This window comes from Anopheles merus, chromosome 2L (assembly GCF_017562075.2).
Source record: "Anopheles merus strain MAF chromosome 2L, AmerM5.1, whole genome shotgun sequence".
Taxonomy (NCBI): domain Eukaryota; kingdom Metazoa; phylum Arthropoda; class Insecta; order Diptera; family Culicidae; genus Anopheles; species Anopheles merus.
Genome location: NC_054083.1, coordinates 51,668,742 through 51,696,608, shown reverse-complemented (window position 1 = coordinate 51,696,608; position 27,867 = coordinate 51,668,742). Strand labels below are relative to the sequence as shown.

At 49.2% G+C, this 27,867-nt stretch overlaps 2 protein-coding genes across 8 annotated transcripts; both read left to right on the top strand.

The window, feature by feature from the left end:
• Window positions 1–284: 284 nt before the first annotated feature.
• Window positions 285–27,847, top strand: LOC121593247 (SPARC-related modular calcium-binding protein 2). Of its 6 annotated transcripts, XR_006004748.1 has the most exons (12): window positions 285–674; window positions 4,670–5,527; window positions 22,970–23,126; window positions 23,191–23,451; window positions 23,713–23,918; window positions 24,010–24,124; window positions 24,643–25,044; window positions 25,798–25,913; window positions 25,991–26,262; window positions 26,335–26,469; window positions 26,542–26,930; window positions 27,066–27,847. XR_006004748.1 is itself a non-coding variant. In XM_041915457.1 (11 exons), exons 2-11 carry the CDS (start codon window positions 5,432–5,434, stop codon window positions 26,813–26,815), a joined length of 2,034 nt encoding a protein of 677 aa, XP_041771391.1. In that variant the 5' UTR covers window positions 285–474; window positions 4,670–5,431; the 3' UTR covers window positions 26,816–27,847. The 6 variants fall into 6 exon arrangements, 5 of the variants coding, with proteins under 5 accessions (XP_041771391.1, XP_041771390.1, XP_041771393.1 ...); XM_041915457.1 differs by having other exon boundaries at window positions 285–474; window positions 26,542–27,847; XM_041915456.1 differs by having other exon boundaries at window positions 26,542–27,847.
• On the top strand, window positions 16,718–21,774 carry LOC121593244 (dynein intermediate chain CFAP94, axonemal). 2 transcript variants are annotated; one of them, XM_041915451.1, is made up of 10 exons: window positions 16,718–17,328; window positions 17,426–17,574; window positions 17,918–18,193; window positions 18,265–18,588; window positions 18,674–18,852; window positions 18,926–19,119; window positions 19,190–19,513; window positions 19,603–20,806; window positions 20,918–21,395; window positions 21,470–21,774. In XM_041915451.1, the coding sequence occupies exons 2-10, from the start codon at window positions 17,572–17,574 to the stop codon at window positions 21,605–21,607; spliced, it is 3,120 nt and encodes a 1,039-aa protein (XP_041771385.1). In that variant the 5' UTR covers window positions 16,718–17,328; window positions 17,426–17,571; the 3' UTR covers window positions 21,608–21,774. The 2 variants fall into 2 exon arrangements, with proteins under 2 accessions (XP_041771385.1, XP_041771384.1); XM_041915450.1 differs by having other exon boundaries at window positions 17,426–18,193.
• Window positions 27,848–27,867: the final 20 nt, after the last annotated feature.

Genomic DNA, 27,867 nt, shown 5'->3' with positions numbered 1-27,867 from the left:
AGGTAATGTTATTATTCTCTATTATTGATTTAGAGCATCGTGCAACAGAAATATATTTTGCGCTAATTTAAATATATCTATTCCAAATTGTATAAAATAAAACATTTGTCATTACAGTCGTGAAATTATTCATGCATGAGCACGAAACTCCTTTGTTATCCGTTCAGCATCCCTGCCGGTGAGTGTTCCAAAAACGAACCCCGAACGAACTAGTGCCCGAGTGCCCCTGCATCCTCTCAGAGAACGCATTTCACGCAGCGGAGATGGATGCTCGAGCATAGCCAAACGCAGCATAGCCAAGACAAACCCAATCTCAACCGCCGAACGGTGCGGACGTGATTTTCGTAGCTCTCCCGGTCGTCGTGGTTTTGCCGTTTGCTCGTTTCGCCTTTGCCGCCACACAACAGAGTACTGTGCCGCACTGCCACGGGCGATCGTGACGATCGGTGCTCTGTCGGTGCTTAAGAAATCAGGGTTAGTGATAAATCCGGCGTTTGCGGTGAAATCTTTGCAGCACCGACAAGGGACGACTGCATTCAAAAGACGCACTCTGCACCGGCAGCATCGTTGCATAACATATAATTCATCTCGGATTGGACACCTGCGGATCCAATTACCCGGGCAGATAGGAACAAAAAAAAAAAAAAAACTTCGTAAAAAGTGCATTCAACGGGGTGAGTGTGAGTGTGTGACAAGTGACATTAGAGAATCTATTCGTTTCGAACGATCGATTGATCGATAGATCCGTACCGGGTTGAAGTTGGTGATGGTGTCGTTTTAGGAGGTGATTTGGTCACGATCGAGACCAAACAAAAAGGGGGACTTCATAAAATCGCTTATTAACTTGTTATTAACCGTTGGTAAGTCGTACAGCACTGGTACGAGGAGCTCAATTATGGTTCAGCCGTTGTGGCTAAAAATGGAATCCCATCAAAGCTCGAAAAGGCATTAAGGTTGGTAATGAAAATCAAATGCCAATTACTCCCACCGCTCGCTGTTGGCTTTAGCTCGTACTTGATCGATTGAGATGATCGAGCTTCCTCTATCGATTGGAGTAATCAGCGCCAAGCCCGGGGCCACAAACAGAGATTTTCGCATGATGAATGCACCAAATGTGCACTGCCCCTCCTCTGCCCATTCTCAAAAGGGTCCAGTTTTAATTGGATTATTTTCTTCCCACTATGGGGGCGATAAAATTTGAAACCTAATTTGGTAGGACTACCTCGTTAGCCTCCCACCCATTACCACCAGCACCACCGAAGGAAGAAAGGGAAGGTGTCAACCCGGGGGGTGGAGCATACAAAAAGAGAGTGCAAAACGTGAACGGAACGTGTGCGCGGGCATTAACATTTTTGCCACATTTTGGTGTTGCGGTTTTTTTGATGCCACCAACTTCAGTTCACCATGCCTTCAGCAGGCCCAAGTGGCCCAACTGCAGTCCAGTGTGTTTCCTCTGTGTGTGTGTGTGTGTGCTTTCATTCTCTTTCCACGGATTATTTATCACCGTCAAGCGTCAAGCATGCGAAACGAACAGGCGAGGAAAAGTTCGCCAGAACAAGATTTTGGAATGTGCCCACCCCTTGCTGTGCCCAGGGGCCCCCCGTTTCGCACGTCGTACGCCACGGCGGAAAGGCTGCGGTCGCAAAAATTAAAAACCTTTTTTTTGCTGTGAGCTTTTTCTGCCTCTCTGCTACTCACACACAGCTTCCCGCTGCTCCACTGCACGAGGCGGGATGGAGCTTCTCCCTCCGGCCCAGGAAAACGGGAACGTATAAAAGGGAAACATGGGGAAACATAAGATGTAGGGTGTCGTTTTTTTGTTGGTTGGTTGGTTCCTCTCCGTTAGCGCTCCGTTTTGCGGTGTGGTGTGAGTGTGTATTTTTTTTTAAATAGTTTATGCTTAAAATCTTTTGCACTCTGGTCGCACTCGCCATGCCTTGCTTTGGTTGTCGGCGGTGCAAACCATCCTTTGGTCTCCCTTCTTCCCCCTATTGGACGTGGCCCTAAATCGCCCGAGGAAATGCTACAACGCGTTTCCTTCTAAAACCGCTTATCTCCCCGCTTTTGCAGTGCGGCGATTTTGTGATGCCATCGAAATTCACGCCTCGAGACGGTCGAAAGTCGAAGGCGTCCCGAAGGAGAAAAAATCGTTTCCCCGTTCCTTTCCTCCCAGCAGGGAATGCCGGTTTCGAGGTCGAATGGTGGTTACCCCGAGGGGTAATTTGGGGTAGATTTGTATTTCTTTAATTTAATTTTGAACAGCGGAGATCACCACCGATCGGACGCGCGCGCGTTGGTGGTGCTGCTCGGTCACAGGCGAAGCCGGTGCTAATTGGGCCGTTAACAAGCTGAAAATTAAGCCATCATAAATTAGAACTCCTTACCGCAGTTTGGGGTAGACCGGAACCTGGTGCGTTCGCACCGTGTCCTGTTTTTCGGTGTGTGTTTTTTTTAGTCGATAACCGTCCGCGATCATCATCATCATCATCATCATCAGCGTGATGGAATTCGTTTCGGGAGTCCGGGTCTCCGGGCCGAAACCTGCCGATAGTGGTAGGCGGATGGTAGGCGATAAACTACGCGATATTATGGGGCCACTTGTTTGGACAGCCGTGATGGATCCAAGATAAGATCCGATCGGATCATTTAAAAAAAGGCTTTTGTGGGATAGTTAGAGCGGGACCGTTTCATAAACACCCACATTCAATGAGAATTTGGGGCTGAAGAGGCAATAAATATTCAAAACTGTCTTGTTGTGTGTAAAACTCTAGATCTTAGTCTACAAGCAGAAGTGCCAAGCTAGCGCACAAGATCATATCAAATCAGATCAGCATGACTTCATCTCCTGTTCTCGACCCGGCAGCGACAAAGATCTGGACAGTGTAGGCTTGTGATAAAGAGATGCATAGTCTCGATACGGTCACAAGTGTCTTAATTCGTCGCTTCCTTATAATCGCCAGCTTCTTTAACGCGACCATGGTTAAGTGTTCGCTTGTGTCGCGCTTGTCTAAGCTGTGCTTCTGTGTGTGGCAAAGAAACCCCTTCGGAGCCTTCGAGACACTGAAAGTGACATGAAAGATGTACTGATGGTTGGCTTGGAGAAATCAAGATGCAAAGGAGAGATACGATCATGATCTTACAGAGCTGACCAACGGGATGCAGTTTGCAACGGGAAACAACACAAAAAAATTGGGAACACCTTAAGACAAACACATGAACCTGCCTGCCTGAAGGTGAAAGGGACATCATCAGGCGTAATGGCGTGAACTTTACATGAACTTTGGTGAATTGGCTACCAAAAATCACCCTCCCAAAACTGGTTCGAACACGATGCGGACCACATCGTTTGACCCGGCGTTCGATGCGTGATGCTTGAGTGCGCGTGCGTGCGTGCGTACGGGTGGTGGTGGTGCTTTTTGCATAATGAGCTCGTTCGTTTCGAGTGGCTCATCTTGAACTGCGAAAACACTTTAGTTATGATGACGTGTACACTGCTACACAAGATGTAGTGGTTCACACTTACTCGATCATACAGTTGTGGAACGAAAACTCATACCCAAACGACAGCTTGATCGTGCCTCGTGACCTCGTGCCGGTGACGAGGCTTGAAGCTTCGCGTTCTAAGCGAACCGGGATCGTTCGCTCTGCCAATACTCCATGCAGTTGTCCATTTCACAATCGACGGGTTACACGGTGATTGGTGTGCCCGAGTAAAGGGGAATCTTGCTGCAGTTTTGCTTTGGGAGATGTATGCTTTCAAAAAGGGTCAAATTGAAGTGACCGATGCGTATCGCGATCGGCGGTGACATCATCTCGCGCGTGTTTCTGAACGATCGCTCGTCATCGTCGCCTTCAGATGAGTAAAGAGTGCACACTGGATGTATAAATATATATTGTTGCATTTAATTGGTTTACGCGTGCTGCGTTTTGACAGCTTTTTGGCAGCCTGTGCCTCTTCTGGACGCTTCGGGGCTTCTGGCGTTGGTTGAATTTGTATATTCATTTGCGCTCATTGCGATCTCTGCTTTCGATCGGCGAATGGAAAAAAAGTCACCAGCACACTCTCCTCCCTGGTGCAGATCGGTGGCGATAATTGAAGCAATTGAAATGGTGTTCACTCTCATTGCGCTGCTTCCCCTGTGATGGTGAGCTGAGCGGAATTATCAGATACCGGATCCTTGCCTGCGGTAGCTTGCCTACGTTCTTCGCCGATTCCGATGCTGTGCGCAGTGTGGAATGTGGTGCCGCTTGATGTCGACAACTCATCTGAACGCAACGCCAACGGGAGACGCGCGATCGTTTTGATGCACAAGGGTTGATGCAAATCTGACCGAACGGGAGGATCTGACCGTTGGGGAGTGGTGAGGTCAACCGCAATTAGCCGCTGTGCATGGGGGCAGGAGGACAAATAAAGCCATAAAGTGTGTACTGTTAACTGCACTGTGGGGTTCGGGGTGGGCAGACCCGAGATCTTGAATCAGTTTTTTGTTGTTCATTCAGCTCGATTAAAACAAGTCCATTAAAGCGTGTAGATGAACACGATGTTCTGTTGGGGCAGTTAAGGGGCGACGTTTACGATAGAGATCAGTTTGCATGTTTTACGAACTTTCCTCGACATTGCTGCAAGAGTGTTGGCTAATGTGTGCGATGCTTTATTTCTTCATTTCAGAGCTTTGAGCAAGCCAAGTTGACCACGGTTTAATGTCCGGACACCACAACATCATCATCATCATTGCTGCTAGTGAATGAACAGTGGATCGACAACACAGCAACGCATTATCAAATCAGGTCAATTTGTATCAGAAAGCAATGACTTTTCAGCCATTTGTTGCACCTCTTCAATAGACCATCGGAGAGCTCAGTTCCGTGATAGATCGTGTCAGTGTGAAAGTGTGTAGTTGTGCTCGGTGCTTCTGAGTTACTTCCCCTGATGTCTCGATGCACACTGAGTGCTGTTGTTAGTGTGCTGTGAAGGTGCAAAAGTGCAGAAGAGTGTACAAAATCACCCTCGGTCAACTTGGTTCGATTAGCGAAAACGTGTCGCCATTCGGCTGACTCGGTGTGGCGCCAGACACGAAACGAAAAACCGCAAACAAACCGTGTTCGGAATCCCTGGAATCACTCTCCCCGTACCGTTGTAAACAAACCCATCAGACGTGGTAATTCGACACTTCGACCAGGGGTTCCTCTTGTGGAGGATTCTTTTTTTGTGCGATCGCGCGCACGCGTCCCTCCAAGCGGGTTGAGTGTGTTTAATTACTTGCTTACACCGCGCACCTGAAACCAGGCGCCAGGAGAGTGTGTTTGTGTGTGTATTTGTTTGAGTGTGTAATGCGATTTTAAACCATCAAGAGCAGCTAACAGACTTCGCAGAACTAGTGTGTGGTAGGGTGATCGTTTCGCGATCGTAAAGTCAGCGCAATTGACCACGATGTGGTTGGCACCGGTTTGCTGTGTGACGGTGGGGCTGCTACTGCTTGGAAGTCTGCAGCCGGCTGGGGCCATTCCACCGAAATTGGAACCCACGGTAAGTAAATTCCGGGAGCGGGCGGGACGGGGTTTTGGGGTGTCTTTTTCCGTCTGGACAGGGGGCGAATGAACGGCGGGTATCCAGGATTGATTGGAAATTGGAAGGCATTGCAGGCGTTACAATTTCCAGAAATCGATCCACTCCGATCACGGCAGCATCACTTATCAAGGCAAAACATCACCCGCGGCGGCCCGCTTCAAGAACTCGGAGGCCTCCTACTTGAAAAGATAAATGGCTATTATTTTAACTCCATGTTTCCATAAACGCAGCGAATGGGAAAATGAAGTCATTTGTGGCCATTAGCTGCAACATTTTCATGATTTCACCCTTCCATCATGTTCACGTTTTGCACAAGCACACACAGCGAGCTAATGAGCCTAAAAGAGCAGCAACAGATCTCGATTGATCGATCGATTGTTTTCGATATTTCGAGCCGGCAAAAACGTGGAAGATTCCTTTACCGAACGGACGATATCAAAATCCGCCCCAAAACAAGCGGACTGAAAAGTGTGTGAAGGAACAAAATCACCTTCCATTTCGTCGACCAACGTTGTTGCCCTGGGGTAGGAAGGTTGGTTTTGCGTTGCAACTTGTTGTAATTTGTAGTGTCGGGACGCTGCTTCATCCACCCAGCGGGGGGAATGGTGCATGGTGGTGTTGCGGGAGCGGAGCTTCGGTGAATGATTAAAGCCTTACACACCCCATGGCCCTTCGTCGGATGCTTGGGTTCGGCTGCGGCGATCCTACGCGTCAATCTGTCTGGAGAACGTTCCTTCGGTCTGGGATAATGGTCTTTCCGCAGGAGAGAAGAAGCCCAAGAACGCGGAGGATCTTCACGGGATGGGTTTTTGGAGTTTCCTCTTTGCTGTTCCACCGTTTTTTTTAATTCCTCAACGGTGGCTTTAGGACACTTGAGGGCATTCGAAAGCATTACTCAAGTACCATCATCATCATCATCACCCGAAAAGCATCATCCATGTCCATTTCCAAGCGGAATATCCTTTGCCTTGCCCGAGCACCTTCTTCTTGCAGAAGGTGCTTTAATTGTTTGGAAACTTTATGTACGCTTCTGCCCTTCTCCCTCGTCCGGTGTGTGTCCGGTCCAGTGGTCACGCTTCATCTTGTGCCTCTCATGGTCAAGCTTGCCCTCTGGAGCCCCCGGGACGGGTATGAACGACCGGGCCGGGCAAATGATTCACGTGAGAAGACACTTACCACGGTGTGTTGTTCGCTCTATCTTTCCGGTAGAATCTTTGCCCTCGCTTGCACTAAAATGGCCATCTTACGGGCTGGTGTATGCTCCTCTGTGTACTGCTTTTCGGGGGCTCGTGGTCTCTTGTCTTGGTGCCTCCGTGTCTGCCGTGGTTGGGAACGATGGCTTTTGGAGAATGGCTCGGTGGCTGGCAGTGTGTGTGTTTTTTTTCTCTGTACAGCTGATCTTCGTCGTTATCGATTGCTGCTGCACAGACGATCTTCCGCTCGTGCCATTTATCATCCGTGTTTGGTGCTGCTTATTTCCGATGACCTTTTTTGACCACTAGTGCGAGTGTGTGTGTGTGCTTCGAGAACAAGAAGCTCTTTCGCTTTTCCGTTTCATGTGGTAGTCAAAACAGTTTTGAGAACCACAAAGTACTGCACCTATTGTAGCTTATGAGCCAGAAGTCATGCCTAGTTCTCTTGTTACAGGTGATGGAATGGCTTCGGTTTCTCTATTATTTCCAAATCTTCTACGACAAGAGCTCACATCAGGCTCCGGGCCATTCGGACGTCTTTCTCAAATCCATTATCTTGCCCCGCTGTGCTGTCTTACACATAAAACAAAATGAGAAGATCCACTTCAGCTTTTTCTTTCACGCTAAAGATGATTCCCCTGTTCTCTGGTCCTGCCAGAGCGGGCTCTTCGTTTCGTTCTGTTCTGCTCTGTTCTGTTACCTCAGCACCGAAACAGACACACGGCACAGGCGAACCGACGAAGAAGGCGAACCACTCGAGAACAAGGGAAGGTGTAGCTGTACATAGGGAGCGATTGTGTAAAACGGCTGCCGTGTTGCCGCGATGGGCCCCTAGCATCCCGGGAATGCTCGGAGACTGGAGGTAACTGGAGGTAGTGAGTAAGATCAAACACACAGAGCCACAGCCCAGCCCAGCAGGGAGTGGCGACGGTTTGTCTGGCACGATCGAGCCCCGGGTCGAGGTGCGCACGGTCTATATGTACTCGAGTGCCCGGGCTGGCTGGCGGACGGTCTCCCGGGACAAGGGATACCCTTGTTGTTGTTAGTGGTGGGTTGTAAATGGAACGAGAAAAAAAAACACAACAAAACCGAACCAAGAAACGAAAGGGAACAATAACAAGGGCAGAAAGAGCAATACGAATAACCCATCGCTCGATCAGTCGATCGCTTTCGATCGTTTTAATGTTATGGGCAGCAGGCAAGCAGACAGAGGCAAGCAAAGCAAAGCAAAAAAAAAAGGGAGACTTCCCGAGAATGGGATGTCTTGGAAAACGTTCGCCTCGTAGAGCACAACCACGGCGGTGAATGTGCGGTGAGGTGCGATGCGATTTGGAAGCTTTGAAGTTTGCGCCCTTCTCGCTGCGCGTTTGTGCCGTGTGTCGGTGTGTTCCTGCTTTGTCGTGCGGGAAGTATGGAAGGGCAGCAGCAGCAGCAGCAGCATCACCAGCACCAACAAACGCAAAAGGAGCTAAGGAGCGAAGATGAATAGTTTAACACCAATTTTCTTCTTCCCTTTCGGCCAACCTCGTCGTCGTCCATCCTCCATCCCTGCGCGGCTCGAGCTTTATACACTACTCGAGGTCGAGGGAAAAGCCGAGAGGTGTTTGGAATTTGATCGTGAAACTTTTACAAAGGTTGATCTTTTTGTGTTTCCACTCGGGCGGGTGTGTGTGTGTGTGTGTGTACTTTTTTTATTCGTACATAGGCCTGCCTCTCAGCCAAACCATCGATATCGTTGGTTGAATATATGTACCCCAAAACCCGATGGTTTGCGCATGGGATGGGCGTAAAAGGTAGAAGCATAGGATGGTCGGCGGGTCGGCAAACGAATGCTTTATGCTAACGCTTTCTTAGTGGGCAGTTGATGCCTTTCGGGGTTGGTTTGATTTATTTGGACAATAATTTGTTCGACTCGTTCGAACGATCGTTCGATCGTCTGTGCGCGGCGGAGGCCAGACTCTCAGCGGAAAGGCTTTGTACCCGAAGGCTTTGCCCTGTTTGACTTCTCGAATCTCGAATCTCGTAGAAATAATTGCTCTATTCGTGCTCAACGAGCGAGCACGCCTCCGGTACGATCTGTCTTGTATCTAGGGGTTTGGGCGCGTGTGATCGATCCAGCCAGTGGGACAGTTGGCGGCATGACGCGTGGGTATCGCCGCAGCAGGAAGGAAGGGCTGCTGTCAAGTCACGCGGGCTCAGACTGCTCGTGGCCCGTGCACCACGATCAACCCCGCGATCGCACACAGTTGCTTGTGGTGCATGTTTACAAAACATTACAGCTTCCATAAATAAACAAACAAATAAACATCCCGTGAAGACAAACAAGAACGAACGATCTTTTGGAGATCTTTGGAAAAGAGAGGGAGCCATCCCAGCGTTTTAGACATATATGTGTCAGGTGAAAGGTGCGAGTGTGTGCGTGTGGAGGCTTTCGTTACATCGGACACACAGCCATCCCAGACAGAATGGCACCAACGGAGGGATCTTGGTGCAGTCTGCAGGGCCTAATGTGGATGCCTGGTAACTGTCCGGACGCATCCGGATGTCTTTAACACATGCCTGCCGGCTGATGGCAACGCGTCAAACAGAGGTGAAGCGCGATGCAAACGAAGGTCAGCTCGTTGAGATGAAATAGTTGACGACCACGGAACGGGAGTGTTCGTTCAATAAACCAGATCTTAACGAAAGCTATAGCAGTTAGGCAGCAAATTTAATGTTCCAGGTGCTTGGCTGAACGATGGAACTTAGAGACATACAGTCTAGCGTCTGAGCACCACCTGGAGTCTGAGCAACATAGGGAATCCTTGGTTTTGTTTATTGGAACCTGCGGGATTTACTGGATGTGGACGATGAGGACTTATGACGATGCTTGCTTGAATGTGAATGGAAACCCCGGGAAGCTCTTCTAGCAGGTACTGATGTTGTCTAAAAGGTTGTAAAGCCTCTACATGGGCTCAGCTTTTACCTTTGTTTACAAGCAACTGACAGAGTCAGTTAAGATATTGCTGGCATTATTCTACAGACATCGGAAGTAGATTTTATACTCTTCCCTTGATTTAAATTGATAAAATGGAACACCCAAAATACCGTTTAGTGTACAGCTTTCCTCCAGACGATCATGATTACGAATACCAACTGCTGCTGCAAGCGCATGTCAAATTGTGCAAACGAATGGGATAAAATTTCGGCAATTTCAATACTTTCCCCCTACACCCCGGTCTGAACTGTCTGAACGTAATGCGTCGCGACAACCAATTTCTGGCCGCATCGCACAAACCAGCAACGTCAGCAACCAGAGTGTAAGATTAAACGTTACTAAACGAAACATTTCCTTTTGTCATAAAATATTAATAAAGAGCAATAAGCAACGGGTAATGAAGTGTGACGACTTCCATCCACCGTCCACGGATCAAGATGGACCCCGATGGGACGCGTGGTGTCTGCCACACATGTCCGTCCCGCCGTGTTGAGGAGATTTTGGTGAAAGATTGCTTGCTTGATAAGCTGCAAGGGCTGGACGGTACGGGACAGAGTACTTTGACTAACAGATCATTCACCTCACGAGCTAAGGTCGAAAACTTCCCAAAAGTTAAAACCCTTCACTTGAAAGTCCAAACGAAAGTAGTGCAAAAAGTAGCGCCAACAAACCAGGCGCCATTATAGTGCTTACGCACACGCGCTCTGCAATGCGTACTCTCACGCGTTACAATTATTGCGCAGCATGGCACGACGCACAAGACTCGTCATCGGATTGTGGCGGATCCTTGTAGCAGCGCGTACAGAAACGATCATCCCGCGGGCAGGAGCAAGAAGGGTTGACGTCGTCTCGCCAACCCACGAAATTGAGTTTGATTGAAGCGAATTGAGGTTTACGATGCTGAAGTGCGCCATTTCGATGATGAACCCTACCTTTGCTGCTGATGCTGCTGTCGTGGGCTTCCCTTCCCACGACAATGGGTAGAGAAAGGTTGTATAACCTGTATCCCTTGATGGGTTTTGGAGTAGCGAAGAGAAATTAGATTAGCGTCCGCGACTAGGCAACCAAGAGGCAAAAGGGAGGTTAGGGCAGCTGTCTCCGCGTATCTGAGCCGCATGGTAGCGCATTGTCGCGAAGGGTCAACACGCCATCAAACTCTGGACCAAACTGATGTTTATGGTATGTCGTAAAGGATTGTTACAACGTCGTGGCTTTCATGCACTGCGTGTTGCGATTGCTTCTAATTTGGACGTAGGACGGGACACATAAAAATCATTGCTAGCATCCCAACGAGCTCATCGTTAAGCTTAATAGTTCGTATCGCAAGCATTGCCATCTTTTTATCTGACCTCATCTTTTCTGTTCCTTTCTTTTGCAGGTAAGTCCAACGAAACGGGCGTGTGTTGCTGGGTTGAGCTCGCGAAGGTATTGTGCATGAAGCCTTTTTACATAATTTTAGCATCATTATCTGTCACCAGAAGTAGGCGTCTGTGCTGGTGCTGCTGCAGCCTGACGTATCTCTTCGTTACCATCTCGTGAAGCACCGGCTTAAGCGATGCATCCGTGTTTGGTGTTAACACAGCGCCCATCCCATAGCATTGGAATGTTGGAATTCGCCAAACCAAACCCACCACCTTGCCGGTTCGGTTCGCCCGTCGGTGGAGTGGAAGCGGGGAGGCCGATGAGGGTTTCAGTTTCGATGTTTTTGGCGCTGCATAAATTTGAATCACATTATGAACACTATCAAACGACTCGCAAATGAATCATAAAGATCACAAGCCAACGATAAGGGTTTGGATGGCCAAAGCAAAAAAACGGCCCGGACGCAAAAACAAAGTGCGAAAAGATGCGATCGTTGTGAACGGCGTGATCGCTCCTAACGATCAATTTGGTCTAAAAGATGGTTTTGTTGGAAATGAGCAAGAAACGCCTTTACCGCGCGGCTTGTTCCACGATCCTGGTTCATCAGGTTGGAATGGGAGCTGACCTCGAGGCTCGCAGTGGTAGAATTCCGGTTGGATCTAGTTTTTGCGTAACCTTATACGTTGTAGATGTCGTGGCTGTTTTTAACGACCACTTTTAACATAATAAAGCTGTATTTCATAGGGTTAAAAGAGAGAGAGAGAGAGAGAGAGAGAGAGAGAGAGAGAGATAGAAAAAGAACATGTTTGTGGGGAACGGCTGCAGCGTTTTAAGCCGCAACGTGCTTACCGCAGGAATGTTCCAGATTAAGGTAACATAGCCCATGAGTTTCACAAGGGAAGACATTAACGAAGGGATGTCCCGCTAGATCTACCGCCAACACCGGCTTACGCACATAAATCATAATAATCTTGCACGGCTTAAATCATCGAGATTCGAGCGGGAGCAATCATCGCCGTGTCGCCTAATCGCTTGTTGGCAGTTTGTCACTTAAGTGTCGACCAGCGCTGGCGTCTCTCATACCCATAGCCCATGCTGAGGGAGATCTATTTATCATCGGCCCTGTCCGCGGCTCAATGATTGCGAGCACGCGGAAAACTTCCGCGTCGCTGCACCGGGTCCAGGGTCCAGGGAATGTGCTCGGCGAAGGTGCCAGCTGGCACGCTGGGTCCCTTTCGGTAAATAGACGAAGATATAAAGCAAGGGCGCACGAAACGATTTGAGCGCGCTAATTGATGCAAGAGTTATGGCTGTTATGGAGCACGCGAAAGCCATTCGCGCGTATCATATCAGAATATTAATTCGAGAGCACGATTTGCGACTGATGAAGGCAAATCAAATAGCGCAGAGATTCCCCAGGGCTGGCCAATAGGGGAATTAAACTGGCTGACGCGCAAACGCAACCGTTAAACGGTCGAACGTTTGGAGCTATCAATTAAAATAATTGATTTATCATCGGACCGGATCACAGGGTGATGCGTGATCCATCATCTTTCATCGCCTATTCTAAAGAGCTGCAGACAGGTGGCTTTGGAATGATCGAAGATCGGGCACAAACACACAAACACACACACGGCCACAAATTGATCCCGGATATCTGGATGGGAGGATGTTTGATTGAGCTGTAAAAAGTGGAGTCTTGCCCCGAATGCTAGATATGTTTGAAGTCTTCTTTCTTTCTCTCTCTTTGCCTCTCGTCGGTGATGTTTGCTGGGTGCAAATTTACACATGGCAACACCACATGATTATTGGGAGCTTTCAAAATCTGGAATTCTTTCAGCTGCGTGAGCTGAGGATGAAAGAGATGAGATCACTCGACCACAATCACCCCGGAGCAAAGCAAAGGTGGCAATTCTTGTCAATCATCGTTTTGTTACTTGCTGTTTGTCAAGAGAAACAGACGTTAAAGTAAACAGCATCAATTAACCAACGTGAATGGTTCACAATTTGTTATACGATCAAACATTGCAGACCGTGGTCGATCGCGATCCCATCACCACGCACACTCACCGAACCGTGTCATAGAAAGATCAATATTGTTTTCGAATCGAACAAACACCGACCAAACTGTCAAAAACAACAAAACAACCATTTTAACTAATGAAATTCCTCCAGTGTGTCCACACGTCAACACCACTCCTTTTTCGTGTCGATCTTATGGTGGTACTGGGACAAACCAAAAAAATACAAAAATCCGGATGAAATTTGCATATCTGCCCCACACCACTTGATGGGATGATATCTTGTTTCGACGATCGTCAACCTTAGGGGTCTCGTCCTGGTCAACCAGTTTGACGCGATTCCGGAGCTCGCCGTCCATCCATCTCACTGTCAAATGGTGGCGTCAAACGGTAGCGTCGATCGTCAGGGTTTGCGTCTCCATTACCTCAACGGGTCCATCTCGTCCCGCGGACCCCGTATGGCAAGTTGGTAATTTTTTAACGGCGCCTATAAATCTCACCTCGTCTACGATGCGGAGGCCCCATTGGTGGTAAACCGGTATTCATGCCAAACGCCTGTATCCTGTAGAAGTTGTGCACACACGTGCTGCTGGGGTCTAATGCTCGGGCTCGGTTCCCCACGGATGCTTGGACGCTTTGGGGGGGGGGGGGGGGGTTTGAAGATCTCCCAAGGAACTGATCTAAAATAACAAAACACGACGACTCCTAAAAGCGTTGGAAAAGGGGTCGTAAAAATAAATAAACCACACGGTGCGCGATCTGTGGACACGCTAACGATCAGTACAGCGATCGCGGTGCCAATGCTAATGGGTGCCTAAAAAACCAACAGTCGGTCGTCGGTGGATAATCATTTGCATGCGACAATCTTCTGCTGGGCGAGGGATCCATAAATGTTGACGATAAGGCGCTGGCCGTTTTTCCTGGGGATCCAGAAAGCTCCAGCAGATGCTTTCATCCCCATCTGGAGATTGTGCTTTATCTGCACATCGTGTTAGAGATTATGGACACTGTGCACCTAAATATCTTTTTTGTGACAAAGGTTAAAGATTAATTGAAGTAAGAGACATGTAATTTAATGATTGAGAAACTGTTTTGAGCGTGCGTTTCTTTTTTTATATATATTTGGTGGCGCCTCTTGAGGTGCAAATTGATTGTGGGGAAAACCTTCAGAAACTATTCAGCAACCTGTCTGGGTCTACTCTCTAAGCCTTTGATGTGTGCTGCTGTGGAGGTTTGGAAAGGTGCTGCATTAACAAACGGCATTCAGCTAGCGCCAGCGGAACATATGCAAATTTGCTCGTAAATCAAGCAGCAGCAGCAGCAGCAGAAAAAATACACAACGTTGAGGCAAAGTTGTAGCACGACAGAGAGAGAGAGAGAGACAGCAAGAGAGATCAGGTGGGAATTAACTGCATGTTTGGACAACGGCTCCATTAGGAAGAAGTCGGGTATCGGTCGTTCGGGGAGTCACGGCGACATGGCGAAAGAAAGGCATTGGAATGTCCGGTAGAGTAGCTTGAGCTTCGGCCCCAAGATTACCCCAGAGGCCACTAGCTGGCGCCTTCGCGCTGTGTGTGCAGAGGAAGTATAAAAGAAGCACACAAAAAACAGAACAGATTCGGAGTGTAACCATGCATCCATGCCTTGTGAGTGGCAAGAAATTGGCCACGAACGCACATAAGCGTAAACAATCGATGTGACTGTTTGCGTTAAGATTTTTGCGAAAATGTAGCAGCAGGGGGAAAGGAAACAAACACCCCACCAAACCATCAACCCGCCCCGACGCTTCGACGGTTCTCCAGTGTTTCGAGTGCGAAATGTTCCGGGATTACCGAACGGCGTGTGCACAAATCATCTTGCGCACCGTGATCGTGAACAGGCGCGTGGAAGGGTTTGGAGCCGGGATGCTGGGATGCTGCCGGCGATCGGACGGGCTGATCTGTTTAATGTAGTTCGGTGTGGAGGGTAAGCAAAAAAGGGGTGAGTTTATTGGCAAGTAGTGCTGCAGTTCCCTTCCCCCGTTCGAATCAGACCGGCCTTCCCTGTCGACAGTTTGACAACCCTATTCGCGCGAAGGTGGAGGGTGGAACAGTGGTGCAGGGGAGCCACCAGCCACCCGGCGCAACGCGCGATGCCGCTGAATGCACTCGTAAAACAAGCAAATTGATTCTTATTATTATTACCCGACCCGGCAATTAAAAACATTATCCGGAGCTTGTAAAACAAACAATCTCGTCGTGGTCGTGGTCGTCGTCGAAGCCGCCGCCGCCACCGATTCGATCCGAGGGGATGAAACGGAACAGCGCGGAGCGCTAATCCTGCGTAATGTCTTGCTGCCTTCAATTCGCGAATGTCGTGGGCTAAACCGCAAATGTGCGCTGAACGGCCAGTGAAAGGTCGCTCCGGTTGAGAGATTTCCAGCGTGTCGACGTACTTAACGGGTTGGGGGGAAGCGTGGTTGTTTTTTTTACACCGTTTCGACTATAACAAACGAGGTGCCTACACTGGAAGGGCGTGATCGAAGGCGTTCTTTGTTAGTTTAATGGGCGCCAAATGGGCGCCGGGAGAGAGACGTACAGAACGGGGGATTGAAAATTGAAGGGTTAGCAATTAGCATATTCATGTGTATTTAAAATACATTTATGAAAGCAATCGATAATTAATGGATATGGATGGGGGTGGGAGGGGGATCTATAAATGTACTTGCAAATAGGAATGGATGATTTTGGCGTGGTTAATTCCAATGTATGGCTTCAAACTGAATGAATGATAAATATAAGTTATCGATTGAAATTGATTATTAAAATGCATCACTTTGTACCACTTTTATCAATCACAATGGTTGCAGTATAGCAATGCTATGTGAATCCAATAAGAAGCGAAAATAGTCTAATAATGTAATCTTTTCCTATCGGAAATCATCAACTGGACACGAATTGTAAGAATAAGGCGATAATCAACACATATAACTGTCGCCAAACTTTTCCTGGATGTTAGTTGAAGTGTGAAAAGATAGAGTGTGTTTTTGGCCCAAAAAAGTTCTACACAGTGAAGTTTTCGTGTCCTTTCGCTCTGAAAGCTGATAAAATACTGGTTGGTTGTGTGCCTTTCCCATCCATACCAGGATTGGGTTGATTTATTAAACATTTACTTACGCTTGGTCGTAAAGTTGTAACATTGTACATTATGTGCCTTCCGTACCTTCGTGTGTGTTTTTTTTTTATAATTCTGCTCGAACCCTTCATCCAATTCCGAGCCAACAAGATACTTGGAAGATAATTTGATTTGTTTTCTTTTATTTCCTCCCCCGACAGAAAGTGGGTTGGGGAAGGTTTTACGATGTTCTCTTCCAGTCTACGCAGGTTTTACAAGAACACGCAGTTAGAACCAAAAAAACACATAAATGCAACATCTCTCTCTCTCTCTCTCTCTCTCTCTCTCTCTCTCTCTCTCTCTCTTTCTTTCTTACACACACTTACACACACGTGGGATAGACGGTGGGAATACGTAGCACATGTTTAGGGTTATTGACTTTCTACCCATGTTTCTGAAAACCGACCAAAAGCACGACCACTTTATTAGCGGAAAACAGTGGAACAGGAATAAAATTACTCTTTCCCAGTCCAGTAGCATCGCGCCGTGCCTTTTTCCCGTATCTTGCGACCGTTTAATGGAATGGAAAAGCGCATACTATATTTACTGGCGTTGCCATGGCAGATCGATTTGCTTCGACTCGATGCGCGATACCGAATGGGTTCGATTAATAAACCACCAGCACTACCACCACCACGTGTGCGGGCACCTTAGCGGTTCCAGCGGTTGCCCCGGTGACGGAAAAAAAACAGGCTGGACAAACCGCGGAAGGTGCGCGGTTTAGTTTGTTTACTCGCTGTGCGGTGGTGGTTGTTGGCAGAGGCTTTCAATTTTCCAATTCCAGGTGAGGTGGAAATCGTCCGCCACTGTCTCATTAATCCTTGCACAGGAGGGGCATGCAGAGTGGAGGAAATTTGCATGGCCATTTGCATGTGAATGTGTGCCGTTCAGGGTAGGGCAAGTGGTGCGGGTCGTGCGCGCGAGGACCCGCTGAGTGTCAGTGTCAGTGAGCTTGCATGATTAGCTTGTGCCCGCCATTGTCTCGGTGGTGTGGCGGTGGCGCCTGTCAAGCCACCAGCAGCAGCAGTGAAAGCAGACGAACCAGTATATAACGTAAGGATAATTTCCATTATGTAGGGTTTGTGTGAGAGTGTGTGCTTTTTTTTTTGGTTCGTGTGTCTCACTAATATGTAACTCTATCTGCCCCTAGATTCTAGCCCCATCCTATAGGAAAGAGTGTGACAGGAGGGTCTGCTCTACTTGCATCTACCCACCCGGGCAGGAGCCGGGAAGCCTGAACCTCGATAGGACATCGAATGCAACCGCGATTTAGTTCACTCCTAGCACATCACAGCGATGGTAGTAGCATGAAACAATTGTTTCTGACTCCTCAGTATTAGAGTACCCTTTCGTTTGTTGGCTTGGAAGGTTCATCTTGCTTTAGGAGCCTCTCTAAACCCAAGACCTGACAGTTCAATTTTTGTGTGTGGGTGTGTGTGTGTGTTCTCTTCCCCTTCCCCCTCGATTATCGGTTGGTGTTGGAGTGTTTGGCCTTGTGCTCATTAAATAAGCTCACTTTGCTCAAAACCTAATTCTTTCAAACGTTCCAACACCTTGACACCTTTGATGTCTTGTTGTTTGGGGCATGTACGTGTGGTTGTTTTCTTCTTCTTCTTTTGCCGCGCTTTATCCGGACCTGCAGAGTCCCAAGAAGAAAATGTCGAAGAAAGAACGTGCTCGGCTGGAGGCCGAACAGGCCGAACATCACCGGATGGAGCTGGAAAAGGAGCGCCAGCGCAAGGTGGAGGAAGAAAAGATGCGTAAGGTGCGTGAGAAGGAGGAGGCCGAGCGCAAGCAGGTCCAGGAGATAGTGGCCAACAAGCTGCGCAAGGTGCAGCTGGAGGAAAGCTACACCTATCTGGCCAGCATTCGGGAGGAGGTGCGAAAAGTGTTGGCCGATGCGAAGAAGGAACGAGAGGTGAGCTGACACAAGCAGAGGGAAGATTCGGAATTCAGTTCTGCAAACTAAACCGGCGGTGCATCTTGCAGTGGGAGCAGTATATGCGTTGCAACGGTTTACCCAACGCATTCGATCCGGCCGATCTGCGGAAATATCTGCACATCTGGTGCGAGAACATCCGGGACACTAACGAGGCGGAGCGCAATTGGTTGCTGCAGACGAACGAGCAGAGCATCCTGACGCAGAACGTGAACGTTGCGAACCTGTCGATGGAGAGTCTCAAGCTGCAGCAGCCCCAGATCGGCAACACCTATGCGGCCAAAGCGGTGGAAGTGTTGGGCATACTGGAGGAAATCGATGAGGCACTGCACGACTCGGACGTTCGTCCCTCCATGGTGGAAGATCTGAATGAGGTTAGAAAGGGCGAGGCATGAGGAGATGCTGAGGATCAGCAAGTGCGATCATACGCATGTTTTGGTGTCCCCCGTTTCGTTGCAGTTAAAGATGGAGTTTCGGAACGTTCTGGCCGATTACATCGACGAGTTTGCGTACAAAATCTTGAGCAACATCAATCGAGACATGGAGCTGAACGGGTTGCTGGAAGTGTCGCACAAGTTCGAATCGCCAGTGTTCAAAACGCATCTGTTTGGGCTGCGCGACATGCCAACACCACAGCTGTAACTATGGAACTTAGTGGGGTAATGTAGGGGTAGATTCTATTCTTATTTTGTGCTTCTGCGTTCTATTCAGCAATCCCAAAGAGCGAGCCAAAGAGGACAGTAAACATACGAGCATTGATTTCCCGAGTCTTGGTTTTCATCTGACACTGCCGGCGGCCGTCAAGTGCCACAAGGCAGCGATCCGAGGACTTTGGATCAGCTACGACCACTGTAGTGACTACTGCCCTAGCTACGATATGCCTTACAAGCAGGAGAACTTAGCCGGTAATGAATGATGTTTACTGTTGTTAGTTGCGGATGGAGGATTAACTCGTCTCTGAAAATGTCTGCACAGATTTACGCATAATAAGTCGCATTGAGTGGAAGAAGCGTAAGGAAATACTGAAAGCTGTCTATGAAGAGCCCAAAGAGAAGAAGACCGACTCGGACGAGGACGACCAGACACCGCAGGACATTGATGTGGACAAAATCTACACGGAGCACGCCGACGAGCTGATGAAGAAGGAACGCACGAAGAAGGGCGCCAAAACGCTAAATTTGAGTGAATATGACGTGAACATGCGTAGTCACCGGATTGTGGCCGGTGTGTACGCCATCGACTATCTCGAGCAACCGATGCAGGATGTGAAGATCGCAAAGAAGACACTGCTCCGAACAGGTACATCATAGAAGCGCGTGATCTAGGTGTTCTAGGCCTGCTGTGTGACTCAACCTTTCTCTTCCCCTCATTTTCCCGCAACGGTATAGTGCCTCAACCGGGTAAACTAAAGCGCAAAAAGTTCTACCAACCCTACCGACCACCGCCAACACCGCAACCGGGCGTCCGGCGACTTCCGGAGGAGATCGAGGCGGAAATCAAACAGATGGAGGAAAACCTAGACAAACTCGCGCTGGTCTCGGTGCAGCTGCCCGAGAATGTGTTCTGGTTCGAGCCACCGATCGTCTGCCGCTGGGAGCTGAAGGAAGAAACGCTCGAATCGGATCCAAACTTCGCCAAGTACCTGGATCGGCTCGAGAAGGCCCAGCAAGCGGCCAGGGAGCGCAACGAACGCTCCAACCTCGACCGGCGCACCAAGTACGTGGAAGACTTTAACATCCTGGACGTACCGCAGCACATCCCGCTGCGGGCGATTGTGACCGACTTCGTCATACCCAAGCTGCCGGACAGCTGCAGCATTAAGATCTCGGTGGCGGAGGACAAGCGCCGCGCGGCACAGCCGACCGCCGCCGCCGGCAGTGGTGGTGGGAAGCGATCGTCGAAACAGAAGCGCCGTCTGCACAAGATGCCGTCGAACGTTTCGCTCGGCAGCATCGTGTATGAGACGAAGATACCGGACTTTCTGTACGCGACGCGCAACCCGCTGCGCATACTGAAGGTGCTGGATCGGCGCAACCGCCAGTGCTATCCGTACGCGGGCACGTCGGACAGCGACGATCTGGACGATTACGACGAGTCGGACAACGATGTGGTGCAGAACCGCAGCACCAAGCGGAAGGTGTACATGTTTTCCAGCTTTATGAAGGACTTGGACGAGCTGCTGGAGTCGAAATCGCCCAAGCTGCAGGCCAAGATGGAGCAGGAGCTGGGTGCGGGTGGGCCGGCGGGTGGACCGGGCAAGCAGTCGTTGCAGGTGGCTCGTTCCGATGAAACGCGCACCGTTCGTGGGGAAAAGGGCGAGAAGGGCAAGAAGCCGGCCAAGAGCAAATTCGACTCGGACGATGAGGACGTCGATTATGGCAACATTCTGGAGGTGGGCAACTACAGCATGGTGGAGAACGACAAGCGCTACATTGGCAAGTGGTCCACCCGGGACGTGCACGACGTGAAGTTCAACGAGGACAAGCTTACGATCCAGTTCCGCGTGGGACGGCTCGGTTCGTTTGCATTTGCCGCGAATCGGTACAGCAACGTACCGTACCAGTCCTGGGAGCTGAAGCCAGACATAAAGAAGTACCTCCAATTTGTGTCCTAGTTTTGAATGCTTTGTTTGAATGCTTCAGTTCATGCTTTGTTTGGAGCCGATGTGGAGCAGCCCTTGTAACAAATTTCCATCAATTCCAGCCCCGGTACGGTCACCTTCTCGCTCACCGCATCGGTAGTTAGCACGGAGATGACCATTACGGAGGCCGGTTTCCGTGTCAACTCCCTGCAGGGCGGACCTACGCAAGCGTTGCAGGAAATTCTCGGCCTCACCATGTCACTGCGCAAGCTCATCAAAACGCTCCGGCTGGCGGCAGTCGATCTGTTCCCGGAGGATGACGCGTTCAACTACACCGAGGGAACGTGCGAGAAGAACCCGATCATGGAGTCGCACCTGTACGATTGCATTGGGTTGCTAGCGCTGACGCACAACTTCTCCTGGTCGCGCTGGAACCTGCTGTCCGGCTGTCGGATGTGTGTGTTGCTGATGCGCGAAATCGTCGAACATCGGCGACTGCCGAACCACTCGACGCTGCTCGTCACCCCGCTGAAGGCGTCCGTGATCGATACGGTGGAAGTGTCGCCGGTTTTCAATCCGAATCCGGTCGAGGGGATGAATGTAAGACGATAGACGGGGTATAGTCTTCTGACAGGGTGCAATTGTGACAGATAGAGCTTTCTTTCCAATTTCAGCATTATGCCGATCTTTATCATCTGGGGCGCGATCAGTCGCAACCGTCCTCCAGGATCAAGCAGGAGAAGATGAGCCCGATACTGCGCGAGAATGTGACCCAGCTGCTGAAGTCCGTCCGACCACTCAGCTTCTCCTAGTGCTGCTGCAGTTTATTTACTATTAAGAGCAATAAAGTTAGCTATTTTGATCTCCTTGTGCCCCTGTCTAGTGTTTTTTGTTTCTGCCATGTTCCGACCATTATCTCACAATCTGCTGTGTGATTGTGACGCATTCGACGCCAACGAGTGTTAAGCAGCGAACCTTATTTAGTACGCACTAACGAGCAACAATGTTACCGGCGTGAATCGCTTTTATCGTATTCAAATTGCTTTCTGGTGAGCTTCCTCACCTCTTTCTCTCTCTTTCTCTGGTACTCCCCTGGACTACGACTGTATCTCAATAACGAGTGTCACTCAATTAATAGGACAAGATCGTAAAACCATTTGCTGACAGTTCTGCACCCACTGCCGTCGCACACCACCGATCGTATGGACAGTGTGTGTGTGTGTTTATGTGTATTTGCAAACACAAACTCACACAAACAGTGCGTAATGCAAGCGAAAACAAACATCGGTTGCGCTGTAGGAGGGGGTGAACGAAGCCGGTAATCGGTTATAACAAGCCATTATGGGGCAAAAAGGGGTTGCCGTTTGAGCGGTCGATCATACACAAACACACACAAACACGATCGTACCCGCGGAAGCAGCAGAGCTGTTGGAAGTACCGATCGAGGAGGAGCACGAACAGCTGATAGGAACAGCACTGGTCGGTACTGGTGACCGGTGGCCTCCGAGGAGATTATTGAGATGTGGAAAAATAAATAGACCAACCTGAAGGCAACGACGCCCGCAGCCGCGTAGTCGCGGAACAAAACAAATAAAATAAAAAAAAATCACAAAAATTAATAATCACTAACGAGGCCCCCATAACTTAACGGACAACGTACGAAACAAGTGGGAAATGTTTGGAGGGGGGCATAAAGGAACGAAGTGTGGAGAGTGGTTTGCCGTACATATTATTTTTATTGCGGAACGTCCAGGCCGGGCTGGGCAGCCGCCGCAGCAGCCCTCTTGAACTCGCGCGCGCACACAAAACGATAACGCTGGCGCCGGCCGGCTTTGCGTACGACACAAAACGAGCCGCGACTGCCACTGGGGGAGGGGGTGCATGTACCCTATTTCCCTGTCCGTTTCGCGCACGGCTGAGCCGACGGACATGTGGTTCGGAGTAGTAACACGCTCAGAATGCCGTAAAATCTCGCATTCCCGTTAATTATTCCACCTTTAGTAGCGCCCAGTCCCGGGTCTGGGGCCAGGTGCAACACTGCAATAGACCATTTGAATGCAATTCTTATTGGAATGAACTATTCAATGTAAACGGGGCTTTGGACGGGGAAAAAAATGTTGCAAGAAGATAAAACATCATTAGCTAACACACACATTTTCCTACCATCATTCCAGATATCGGAATGCGCAGCTAAAGGAGGCGAGTGTGACGAAAGCAAGGGACGTCCGGTGTGTGGAAGCGACAACAAGACCTATCCGACCCGTTGCCATCTCATCCGGGCGCAGTGCAGCGGACATCAGGTTGCCTTCAAGCATCGAGGATCATGCAAAGGTCGGTCCGGTGACTAGTTGGGAAGTGTCCAGTAGCTCATTTTATTACTACAACTCCTCTACAGATGTGTGCATTGCTTCGCGGACGTACGCCTTGCAGCAGCGTGCCTCCTCACCGTACACGGTGAAGTACGTACCGCGCTGCCGGGAGGATGGAACGTACGCACCGGTCCAGTGCATCGACGGTGGCGGCTGCTGGTGCGTTAATGGGCAGGGCAAGCAGCTCCCGAACACGATGGTCCAGCACGGCAAGCCAATCTGCGTGAAGAAGGGCAAATCGAACCAGCGCCGATCGTCGCCCCGCAACCCGATCCGAAACAAGCGCAGTAAGTCATGAGCTGTCAGGCTGTTTTTTGAACGTATTTCCCAGTGTCAGGTGAAAGCAATTTAACAACAAGCAGAACCTTTTATGAATTGCCAGCACCTCCCCAATTTGCCTAAATCCCGAATTCCGGAAAGCAACCTTAATATTGATCCGGATTATGCAAATTGGAATCGCCTTTCACTCGGGTTCTAAAAATAGCTCCGCTTATTTCCTACATGCTTAAACACATCAGAGTATGCATTGCTTTCCGTTTTGCGCGCAGGTTGCAGTGGACTAGATCGGGCCGTGTTCAACACCAACCTGCTGAAACTGTTCCAAAACGAGCACGTCCGGGTACATCAGCACAACCTAACGGGGCCCATCAACGAAAAAACCGTCCTGGATTGGAAGTTTAGCGTGATGGATCTGAACGGTAACAATCTGCTGGACAAGACGGAGTACCGTACGATGAAGCGTCTTATCAAGAAGGTAAGAAGGAGTGTGGAGAAAGCGCCACCACACGAAGATTAATCTGGATCTCTTTCTCATCTTTCCATCGGTTCGGTTCGGGGGAGAGTAGGTCGTCAAACCAAAGCGCTGTGGCAGATCGTTCGGTAAGAACTGTGACGCCGACCAGGACGAACGACTGTCGCGTAACGAATGGTACAACTGTTTGGCAAAAGACGACGTCACACGTGAGTAACTCTTGACCGCCTTACCTTCCTTGTACGTTTCTGTAGACTCGCCCGCCAGCAGGTTCTTGGGTTCTCTTATCTCGCACCGTAACTAGAGGGTAGAGATCAAAATTCTTGGTTTTGTTGGAATATTTAACCTGTTTGTTGTTTCGTAGTGCTAGCAGACGCTAACGTCAGAAGTGACTGGCGCAGTATGCTTTGGGTGTAGCGGTAATTAAGCTCTGTGCATACTAGATCCACTTATTGTGTGCTTATTAGATACTCGGTGGAGATGTTCTTTTTGGACGTTGGCCACCATCATGCGTAAATAACCCGTTGGCGGTATTTAATTGTGGTTCTATTTTTCTTCGTTCTCTCACATAATATCACTACATACACACTCACACATATCATATCACTAATTTTTGAACCATCACATATCTCATGCACATGTTTATTCCTTGGTTCTTTTACCTTCCTCGTTTCGGTTCCCCTTGAACACCTGACATTCTTCCATTCATAACAAAAACCATCTTTAGCTCACAACCCGTCGTCACAATCATCATCATCAACATCATCAATCTCTAGTTCCTCTTCCGGTGGCTCTGGACACTACACTGTTCCCCATATGCATCAACATCATCATCATCATCACTATCCTAGCACGCGCGGTGGTATGGGTGGTGGGTCTATCGGAGGCGGAGGCGGCGGCGGCGGCGGTGGCAGTAGCAGCGTCAACGTCAACGGCGGCACCGGTGGTCACTTTCTCCGTGCCGACGACGACGATGACGACGACTCACAGAATATCTCTAATGATTTCACTGACGATGACGATGACGATCATTCAGAGAATGAGTACGATTCGGACGAACTGCCCGACAGTGATAATGCACTACTGAACGGATTGCCGTTGCCCGTTAACGGATTGCAGCCATACCTGTGTATGTATCTACTTTGCCCTGATCACTCCTCTTTCCACACTCCCTCTTTCCCTTTTGTTCCCCCTTCCTCGCCGTCGAAAACCTTACCACACACACGTGTCAAAAAGGATCGCTGAAGCTGCTGCCCAAGATGATGGTATATCCGATTATGTTCTGTTCAAGAAATAAGTTTTTGCTTTATGTTTAAATCGTGTAAAACAGCACCAAGTACTACGCGAGTATCCCCAACACATTAAACTAGGCTAAATTGCACCGTAGAGTACTGTTGCGGGTCTTCACCTTAACCCGGCACTCAAAATCGCACACACACACTGGTATCAAAGCCAACACTGCACAGCACCTCAGTAAGAATCGACGATCGTGTGTAGCCCCCCCCAAAAAAAAACAGAATCAACCTCTAAGCTTAAGAAAATTCCTTCCAACAACTCTGGTTTTGGCTTTATAACAACAATACAAAAAGCTCTTTAGGGGTTGTTGTGGGTTTAGCTGCACAAACTGCCAGCTGGCCAGCGGGTCGGTCTGCAGCACATGAATCCTCAACAAAACCTCCAGAGCTCAGTTTTTCAACCATTATTCAACCAAATTCATTACTAATGTTTCGGCTAAACTGCGCTTCTGGTGGCGTACAAAATTCACCCACATTCCGATTCTTTCCCTTTGTACAACTTCCCCCCTATCGTTCCTTACACGAGCGTCAAACGCCATTGGAAGTTCGAAGTAATCACACCGCTGTTTGTTTACCGATAACTCCAGTGCTCCAGGGCAAAACGATGGTAGATCCCAAGGGAGAGGATGACGCCATCTTTAAGGATAGTGAGGCCGACTCAGACTGCTTGAGCGATCGCAAGTACGCGTTGGACGAACAGAAGGTAAGCGGTTGCTAGGTATTGTGAAGTAAGTAGGCGCTGACTTGTGCTCTTTTCCCCTGTGGGCTGTTCTGTTGCAGTACGGTACCAACGCGTTGTATGTGCCAGAGTGTACACCGGACGGTCGGTATCAACGGGTGCAGTGCTACCGCTCGACTGGCTACTGTTGGTGCGTGAACGAAGACACCGGCAAGAATATCCCCGGCACGTCTACAAAGGACGAAAAGCCCGTCTGCGACCAGTACGCATCGTCGACGCGACCGATGAAAGGATGCCCGGAGGAGAAGAAGGTGGAATTCTTGAAGGACTTGAAGGCATTCCTGAGCAAACAGGTGACAACATCGTTCGCAGGGTAAGTGTTTCGGAGAGAGACTTTGGGGTATAGGATGGCCTTTAAACCATCGCACTTCCTTTCGGATTACAGAAAAATCATTCCCGTGTGGAATACGGAGGAGGAAAAGATTGCCATCTTGAGCTTTGTGCTGCTGGACAAGAACCAAAACAAGCAGCTCGAACGGAAGGAGTGGAAAGCGTTCCGCGAGCTAGTCACCGCCACTAGGTACGTTGCTGAGAGTAGATCACCAGGAACACTTTACATATCTAACATCTCATCCCTCATCACCCATTCCAGACAACTGCGCAAGTGTGGCAAGAAAATGCCTCGCTACTGTGACGTAAACAGCGACCGGAAGATCACACTGTCCGAATGGATGAGCTGTTTGGATGGCAAGCGCAACAGCTCCGTGGATGTGGCCGCCATGAGCGCTCCGTTGGTGCAGGCCGAGGTAAAGTCCCCCAGTAGCAGCAGCAGCAGTAGTAGCAGCAGCAGTAGCGGTAGCTCCTCGTCGACCAGCTCAAAGTTTAAGGGCAGGAACCCGTTGGAGTTTGTGCTGAAGAGTGACTAAAAAGGACACGAGACGAGTGAGCGCGGCATCTAGTAAAGCGAGACTTAAATCCTAAAATATCGCATCGATCTTCCCGGGCCTGAAGGATGCCTCCCGCCCGCCGACACAGGGAAGGGTTCGTATTTTGCTTATTATGTTGGTTCGATTTTCACTCCACTCAGTATTCGCGTAGTGGTGGTGATCCACAGATACCAATGTCCTATACTACTACTACCCCTCTACCCCCCTCCCAAAAACCCGCTGTATCCAGTGATAGAAGAAGAAGCGAGCTTTCCTTGTAATCGTTGACCATGTATGGCGCTACACATCCGTTGATCGGCAGTGATCTTCCGCGGTGTTTGGTTTGAATTGTTTCGCAGTTTGAGGCGAAGATCAGTATTAGCAATCGAAAAAAAAAAACAGGCAGCAAAGGCAGGCTCCAAGATGGAGATCGAAATGGGACGCATCGGAAGTAATGTGTAACTCAAACCAGATCCCCATCCATCTGGTAGCGTGGAGCTTTTTGGCGGTGCCGGCGAGAAATTGCTAAAAGTGCGTGTGATATATGTTATTCATTTCTATTGCGTTTATATTTAAGTACAAGCCTAACAAACCCAGACCAGCAAACAGGTGGACAAAATGGATTTTACCTCAAACGGCAGGTATAGAGGAGCGAAACCGCGGAAATAGGGAGAGAGGAGCAATGAAGGATTAATACGCAGGTTAAACATATTACTGTTAGGAATACGTTTAAGTAGAGTGTAAGAAGAACCAGGCAAGGCAGTAGAAACAGAGAAAACCCATATTTAACGTACCGGAGGAGGGGCGCGTCCCATTTCAATGTCACAGATCTGTCGCTAAAGCACTATTTATCTATTGCCTGCGTTAGTGCCTGCGTACATCATATCACAATACCAGTACGGCCAGCTTTTGGGAGGAGACTTATCTCCCTCTATCCTCTAGGACGAGCAATAAGCATGAGATTGTTTATTTTTCTTCTTCTCTTTTGTATGGAAAATAATAAGTATGGCTTCTGCCGGTCAGTTAAACTTAGTGCGCCTAAGGCTCTGTCA

Coding starts and splice junctions, on each gene's coding strand:
- LOC121593247 (XM_041915457.1), top strand. CDS start 5,432: ATGTGGTTGGCACCGGTTTGCTGTGTGACGGTGGGGCTGCTACTGCTT. Junction 23,452..23,712: donor CCCGATCCGAAACAAGCGCA/GTAAGTCATGAG, acceptor TTTTGCGCGCAG/GTTGCAGTGGACTAGATCGG. Junction 23,919..24,009: donor TGAAGCGTCTTATCAAGAAG/GTAAGAAGGAGT, acceptor GGGGGAGAGTAG/GTCGTCAAACCAAAGCGCTG.
- LOC121593244 (XM_041915450.1), top strand. CDS start 17,861: ATGTACGTGTGGTTGTTTTCTTCTTCTTCTTTTGCCGCGCTTTATCCG. Junction 18,589..18,673: donor TGGTGGAAGATCTGAATGAG/GTTAGAAAGGGC, acceptor GTTTCGTTGCAG/TTAAAGATGGAGTTTCGGAA. Junction 18,853..18,925: donor GACATGCCAACACCACAGCT/GTAACTATGGAA, acceptor CGTTCTATTCAG/CAATCCCAAAGAGCGAGCCA.